Below are 8,043 nucleotides of genomic sequence, written 5' to 3'. Positions count from 1 at the left end.
ACCATCACTTAAAATTCAGTACTGCTGCCAGTATTCCTGCTGGGGAATATATTTCCTGCAATGTTAATAAGGAATAAATGCCAAAGGGAATTATTGCATGGGAAGAGGGAAGTATTTCTTTCTGCCAAGGGCTGCATCAAGTGCACCGTAGCTCTTGCTCTAGAGCTGTAACTCAGTTCAAGGGATCTCAGCCTGGCTGACACAGTGTGGTGGATGGTGTTGGTGTAGCTCCCGTAGCGCTGGTAGGATTTGGATAGGAGAAGGAATTGTGGTTGGCTGAGTCTGGGATCATAGTACTTGGATAGAGACCAACAAAAGAAGAGGATAGAGAGCTTTAAAAAGAGTAATTTGTGATAAATGTAAATGACTCCGAGGTTTCCTGTGTGACTGCAACAGACTGACTGCTCTCCAGGATCTGGCTGTATCTGTGCTAGAGAAAGGTCAGGTAAGGTGTGAGGTATGGAAGACTTTGACCTGAGAGCCTACCTGCAGCTGCAGGCTGCCTTAGCAGCATCACTGCTTTGCAATAGTGTCACCAGTAACCTTGTTTTCAGAGAAATTAAAAATGACGTTTGGCATCAATCACACAGTACCTGAGGAAATGAAGGAGAGGTGGACTTCTTGACAGATGAGCTTTTTAAAGAAACGTCTTTAATTTACAGATGATGCGTATGCCGATAATGAACCCCAACAGGCGAGGCAGCAGTCACAGAGAAGGTAAGCCATTTCTGCCATGCTGGGCTGTCCTGGCACATTTGCCCTTTGGATCATCTGCTTGGGCATCTGTCTGAGGGAGAAAAAAAAATATAGAAGACCAGCAGTTTTCTCAGGTCATGGCCAGCTGCTTTTTCCTTTGTAGAAGCATGTCTCATTAAGGAAGCGATGAGGCCATTAGGCTGCAAATTAGGGCAATGCTGAGGTTTGCATACTCTGTGTAGGCATTTTCTGGATTGCCAGATTTGTGGTCTCATAACCAGTGCTCACGTGCTTCTTTGAGGTTGTCTTGATCTTGTGCAGAATGCTGAATGAACACACATTGAAAGCATATCATGTGTGTCTGCATGTGTTTTTTTTTAAAAGATGTATTTGCTCTTAAAGCCTTCCCTTCAAGGAGAAGAGGTGGCAGCTATGGAGATTGGCGTCAACCCAGCTATTTCAGCTATGACAAGACTGAATAATACGGTTTGGGTGAGTACACTTTGAAGCGTAGCTTTTATGCACCCTAGGTCTGCAGGTTTTGCGGCAGGGTGGGAAAGCAACTGCTCAGGACAGAGGACCTCTTTGGGAACATGGCTCTTGGCTGCGAACATGTTAAAAACCTTTAGGCATTTGTAGGTCTTGCTTACGGGGAAATTCAGGGACACAAACAGCACTATCAGCACCACTGACAAATGTTGATGGGGTGGCAACCTCTTGTGCGTACAGAAGGGCTCGCAGAACCAGGCTCTGACCGGTTGTCAAGGCAGCAGAAGACAGTTTTGATTTTTCTTCTTGTTGCTTCATGCCGAGAAAGACATCCCAACTACAGAGCTCACGGCTTTCACTCGCGCTTGAGTATTCCATCCCATATACTCACGTGAGCACCACTGTCCTGGTGTGCAGATAGTATGAATGGTGCGCAAGAAAATCAGTCTGCCGGCCTGAGTTTGGCATGGGACAGCTCTGCCCTTTTGCCTCCATTTCTCTCGGCTGGCAGAGATGTGTTTCTATCTAATGTTTCATGAACATTTGGACATTACCCAAACTGGTTGCCCTTTGCGGGGGTTTATCACTTGCTGTGGGATCTCAAACATGCCCTGGCTGTGTATTGGCAAAGACACAGGTGAGCTGTTGGGTGCCTCAGTCCTTCAGCAAGCCACCCACCACCTTTGTGCTCGTGCTCTCTTCCCACCCGTGGCTTCTTGTGTCTATTTATACTTCAAACTCTTGGAGGAACGGGCACGTCTTTGTGCCGACTCTAATGCAACCGAGCCCCGAGGCTGCACAGTTCTGCGGACAAAAAAATGAAAGTGGTAGTGAGGTATCTTGGAGAACCAAGATGCAGTCTACCCAGGGCAAGGGTTTGTTGTAGAGAAGCTGAAGGAGATGTTTGGAGCCCAATTAGTGGTGATGATAATGAGATGCACTCCTGATTCATTGGAGCTGGCAAGGCCTATCCTACATGCACCACCTTTGCTGACCTGCTTCTGAGGCTCCACGTGGGAGCAGCTTTGGTTGCTGCTGCTATTTTACCTGCTGTCTTGTGGAGCTGATCTAAAGGGAAGTGGTTTTGAAAGCGTTTCAGCAACACAGAAGGGAGATCACTCTTTGGCATGCTAAACAGTTTTAAAGTAGTTGGGAAAGGAAGAGGAAATCACTTAGCGCGATGTCTTTGTGATTTAAAAGGTTTCGCAGGCTGGCTGGGGGATGTATCATTAGCAGGTCTCTGTGCCTGCAGAGAGTGCCAGAACCGAGCTCCATGTGCGCGGAGCTCAATTCAGGCCTGCTGCATTGGAAACAAGACGGTTTTAGATGTAATTTAGCACTGATGACTCACCAAAACCTAACACATGTTACCCATAAGCATATCCGTGGTAACCTATATATGCTGAAGGAGACATACCCCCTACTCTCCTAGAAACTAGATATGAAAGGAAAACTCGGTCATTCTGCTGGGTCAGGACTTTGTAAAAATTATTTCATTAGATCCATATGCTGTTTTAGTTTATCCACGAGCTAGAAAAGGTATTAGGCTGTTTCGATCGCTGCCTTTCTCCTTACAGGAATTTCTAACATTTCTAAATATCTTGGAACTTCCTCGGGCAGATTGCAATGGCACTCTGGTGTGCACTGCGTCCCGCTGGGTACCTTTCACCCGAGGAGGTGGTGTGGCAAGGCTGAGCCTTACTGAAGAGGGGCATAAGGTTGACTTCCTGTTCCAGAGAGGAGAGGGGCAAATTTTGTAAATGCCTGACCATTTCTGGCTTCTGCAAACCAAACTCAGTCCAGCTGGGTGAATGGATTGAATTTTCTTCAACTGATCCTCCAGAAAAGTTGTGGGGAAGGAGGTCTATGTGCTCGAAATGGGGAGACATCCTCTTCTTTGCATTTGGAAAATACAAATTGGCTCTCAAGAGGAGCCATCCCCATTAAACAGTAGTAGCAAATGGTTTGTGTTCCTGTATCTAATGCCTAATAAATCTCTAAACCAGAAGCAAGCTGCAGAATCTTATTGAAAGAGAACATGAAACAAATGGGGAGAAATTTAAGGTTCTTGAAATCATGTGCAGTTCAAGCCTTAATATTTTCTGTTTGCTCTTGAAGATAGATTATAAGTGATTTACAGAGCTGTGTTTCATACCAGTGTCCTAGGTTTTGGACATCTCAGAGGCAGATGTATCAGGAAATTAAGGGAGAATTTCACACCCCCTCAAAACTCCTTGTTTCTCTTGTTTTTATCGATTTGACTTATTATTAGCTGCCAAGTCTGGAGAGAAGTCTTACATCTCAATTTCACTTGTATCCAGAATTAAAGGGTTTCATCCATGGGTTTAATTTGGAGCCACACACATCCAAATTATTTCATGTGTTTAAGGCCAGGGAAAGTTATTCACTGTGCTTTTTTCCTGTGTTTTGGCACCTGTGTGATTGTGGCTGGCATTATTACAAGCCATACTGTGATGGCAGTGTTTGGGGGGGCATGGGAAATCTGTGCTGTGTTTTGAGATGGCAGTAGCTCAGCTGGCTTAGTTTAGCTGAGAATATGTTGGGGAAGGCTGGGGAAACAGCAATTTAATAATAGAAGACTTTCATCTCTTACTCAAAGAACCTGTTGTTGACAAGTAAAGCTAGACAAGTTCAGGTAAGAAATGAAGTGTGATTCTTTTCTTTATGCAACAGTATGGGCAACTGACTGCTGCAAAAATTACTAAGGCAAGTGGCAGGCAGAGTTTTTCATGATGGATTTTATGTTTTTTAAACTAAATCTTCTTATCTTTTTGGCTACAGGAATTATTTCAGGGGAATCCTACAGGAATTATTTCAGGGGAATCCTATGCCTGACTCTATGCAAGAAGCTAGGCTAAATGATCTCACTGGTACCGTGTGGCTCTTTTTATTTATTAGAATGTGATAAATATTCAAAAGGAAAAAATCAGTACAATTGTTTTATAAAGAATTTTTCCAAGTCTGCAGTCTTTAGACCCACCAGTCTGCTGGTGCCTGCAGGAGTTAGCAAACTGCATATGAAAGAACCACATCAATGATTAATGAGCTTACTTCAGTGACAAGCCCTAATCAGATTTTCTGGATTTATTTCCTAGTGCATCTCCGGAACTGGGGAGATTGTAAAACTCACATGTCATGCTGCGGACCAGTCTTTCCAAAAAATAGCACAGGCATGTGAGTGAGTGACAGCAGGAGAGCCAGCTGCTGCTGTACAATAGCTGATCACCAGTTAACAGCCTTAACCTGCAACAAGAGTTAAGGTCATTAGTTAGCTTGGCCTGCCAGGTGTGTGCAGAGCTTTTTGGAGCTGTGTCTGCTGCCACAGTGTCAGCAAAGGGCATGTTAGCTGTGCAGTCGATCCCCTGTTGAAACTCTCTTGGGGAGAAGAGCATCTTTTCCTGCTCTGAAAGGATGCTGCTCGGCACACGCACAACAGGGAAGACTTTTTGAGCATGCACAGGTATAAGGAATTACGGATTCCATGAAGCTGGAATCTGCTTAATGGCGTTTGTGGCTCTGGATTGCAAAGAGAAGCCTAAAAAATGGCTTAAACTAACCTATCACCTTGAACCCCAGAAAGCAAAAGAAAAGGGCCCCAACACTCTGCTCTTCCAAAATCAACCGCCTAAGGCAGTTTGTATTTTTGTGCAGGGTGGAGTCCAGCCTATGACTTATGTCTGGAGTCTCACCAGCAATGCCTCATTTCCTTGAACAGGAAAATGAAGAAGAAAGCTCTTGCCTTTGCTTGCAGTATAGCTGGAGATTGTGAATGCTGATTTTCTCCTACTGTCGTTAATCACACAAGGAAAGTGTTTTTTAACAGACAATCAAATTCCTTCTGCATCAAGCCAAGGGGCTGTGATTTCCTCCTCGAGTTTTCTACGTTTTACTTAAAATTACTCTCCAACTGAGTTCTCACCTGGCATAGCTCACTGCTGTGGGAATGTGGTGATGGCAGTTGTTACAAGCTGATTAGCAGCTTTGCGGAAGAGAAGTGAATAGTCTGGCATCCTTGAATATTAGGGATTATTTTTTTTATTTTCAGTGGAAGAATAATTGCCAACACTGGGCCTCTTCTCATACCCAAGAAATTCAGGATGCAACCTTCAGAGTGAAATGGATGCTTGTTTGTCTGTCTTCTATAAAAATAATAATGGAGCAGGGTGCATAAGAAAGAAAGAAGGAAAGAAGAATTTTATACCCAGTGTCCTCATTAAGAAGCTGTTTGATTTTAGTTCCAGTTTTGTATTCTCACGGCTTCATATATTCTGTCTTTGGTTTTTCCTCTCCGATCACCCACCCCACTTTCTGCAGTTCTCAGGATGCAGCTTATTGCTATCCGGGGAAAAAAGTGAAGCATCAGAGGGAAGCAAAATCCCTGCAGAATGGGATCTGTTGCATGGTGCATGAGCTCCACATCGGATCAGCTTTGAGAGTGAGAACTAGAGCAATTTATCACTTAGGCAACATGGAAGAAATGACAGGCTACCATTATATTTCTCCTGCCTTGGAGTCTGTCTACGACAGTCCTTGGTGTCACCTAGCATCTGTGATACGCTCTAGCAGGGAAGAAAACGTACTTTCATCTGTTCAGAGGTGAAGGACTGGAATTGAAACAGACCTAGGCAGGATCTTTCCTCACGCTCAGGCCAGGTCATGGTGTGGGGATGAAGAAGAGGAGTTACAGCAGGGAGGAGAATCGTTGTGACAATCTCTTGTTGCTATTCTGAACAGCAGTGATTTTTGTCTTGCCTTTTGTCCACCTCTTCTGGATCTATTTTGAAAGATTAGACCCACTGTTGCACTGAGGACATCATTCCTGCTTCTGGAGGATGCAGATTCCTTAGACTTCCTTGGATGATTCCTTAGACTTTACTATGTCTTTAAAGCCTGATGGCAAGCCCCTTAATCTAATTCCTGGAGAAAACCAAGAGGACTTCACTGGAGAAACAGAAAGGGCTATCGGCTGTCTTCCAGCCTTCTCCTCAATGTTGTGTTTGCAAGCACTAGAAATGACTTGTCGGAGTCACACAGGTTGGGAAAGACCCCTGGAAGTCCAGTCCTGGCTCAGAGCAGGGCCAGGTTCATCAGGCTGTGTAGCTGAGCTTTAAATATCCCAGGATATAGATCCCTCACCCTCTCTGGGCTCTGGGTTCAGTGTCAGTTCAGTGTTTGCTCACTCCTGGGGGAAGATTTTCCTTAAACTGAGCTGGAATTTCCCTTGTTCCCATTTCTTCTCTTGACACTTGGTCCCCAGTGATGAGCATAGCAGCCAGTCCTGGTTCTTTGGCCTGCATCCCCCATCTCCAGGGCTGGGCAGGACCCAGGCGCTCCTGGATAAGCTGCTCTCAGAGGATTGCTCTATCTATCACTACCACGTGTGTGGACACTCCTTTCTGGCACAAATCTATCCCTAAAATTTTACCAACAGAATTGTCTTACATAAAAATTTCGGGTTGCCATGGTGACAAACTTGCTGAAGATACAGTGTGGGCTACAGACTGCTGTAGCAGTCACATGTTCCCTTAGAAAAACACATCTCAGATTTCTTCTGCATATTGTAGCTCTTAATTCAGATATGTTTTTCAGAAGACCATACATCAGCCTATAGCCTCAACCATTTCTGCTTTTGAGACTTTACAGTATGTGTTGATTTGTACCCCGTGTTACTTATCTCACTGTTGTTAATTTTTCTAGCAGTCTGGTTCTTCCCCCCCCCTGTTTTTTTACACTAATTAGCGATTGACATGACATTTGTGCACATGCAAAATGTTTTGCATATGCAGGTTTCTTTTTACAGATTCCTCATGGTGTGAGTCTGATGCTAATCAAATTAATAAGCAACTCAGTGAAGTGGAATACATTTTTTCCAAGGCCATGGATGTTTGCTTAGTTCTGTGAAGTATGAGACAAATTCTGGGCTATGACATTTCTCCCCCTTCCTTTTTTTAAAGTAGATTGGAGAAGGAGAAGAATCAAGATTCAAAGATTCAGCATGGGAAGAAAGAACCTGATGCTGCCATTTCCTCGCCTTTTTCATGAAAAACTATTCTGTAATGAAGGGACAAGTCTTTCCCTGAACCCTTTCTGCTGTAATGTCAAATGGCCATCGGATGAACTCCTGAGGCACTCAATGCCTGTGCTCTGCAGACAATATCTGCCTCCTGAGCTCAGTGGGAGGACTGTCAGACACCTAACCTGTGTCCAGTATGTGTTGTACCGGATCATGATGATGCTATTAAAGGATCCTTATTCCATCTGTTTGTTCTGTGTTACTCTCAGTTTGCTTGTAATTCTCTGTAACGCTTATCACTAATTATTAATTCATTCAAACCAACGAAGGTACTTAATTCCTTTTTCTCTGGGGTGCTGTGGATAAGGTGTCTTGCTACAAATCCAAAGGCTTGTGTTTTAGCCCACGTCAGCTTTAATGGGTACTTGACCACTAATGTGGGGAGCCAAGGGAAGTTAATGACAGTGATTGTCAGGTGCTAATGGTCTTTGCAACAAGGGCAGCTTAGAAGAGACCTTTGATGTGTCCCTCTCCTGGGAACACAGGTCTTATCAGCCTTGTCCCTTTCTCTCCACTCCAGGCAACAGAGCCCACCCTGCAGCCCTTTGGGAAGGGAAAGGCTGCTGTGCAGTTTGGGGGTGTTCATGTTTGCTTCTTAAGGCTTTACCACCGAGTCTGCTCTTTGGTTATGGTGTCAGCTGGTTTTAGGGCTGTGCTTCTATGCCTGCCTATGTCACCTAGAGCAGGTGTGACCCCACTGGACCTAGGCAAGTCACCTGCAAGTAGGCAACAGAAGCTGTTCCTATAGAAGCTGTCACTGAAAA

At 44.5% G+C, this 8,043-nt stretch overlaps 1 protein-coding gene across 1 annotated transcript in view; it reads left to right on the top strand.

Annotated features, from left to right (window-relative positions):
- The window catches only part of SPP2 (secreted phosphoprotein 2), a gene marked incomplete at its 5' end in the record, with an annotated part of 32,028 nt that extends 24,485 nt beyond the window's left edge, over positions 1-7,543 (top strand). Inside the window, 2 exons of the mRNA XM_080399187.1 lie at positions 663-717; positions 1,081-7,543. Of these exons, the coding sequence (XP_080255313.1) occupies positions 663-717; positions 1,081-1,178 (153 nt within the window). The 3' untranslated portion in view covers positions 1,179-7,543. The remainder of the gene's footprint in view (positions 1-662; positions 718-1,080) is intronic.
- Between the last annotated feature and the right edge of the window lie 500 nt (positions 7,544-8,043).

This window comes from Falco punctatus (assembly GCF_963210335.1).
Source record: "Falco punctatus genome assembly, chromosome: 8".
Lineage (NCBI taxonomy): Eukaryota > Metazoa > Chordata > Aves > Falconiformes > Falconidae > Falco > Falco punctatus.
Note: the sequence above shows the minus strand (reverse complement) of the source record. Positions and strands in the feature narration are given on the sequence as shown.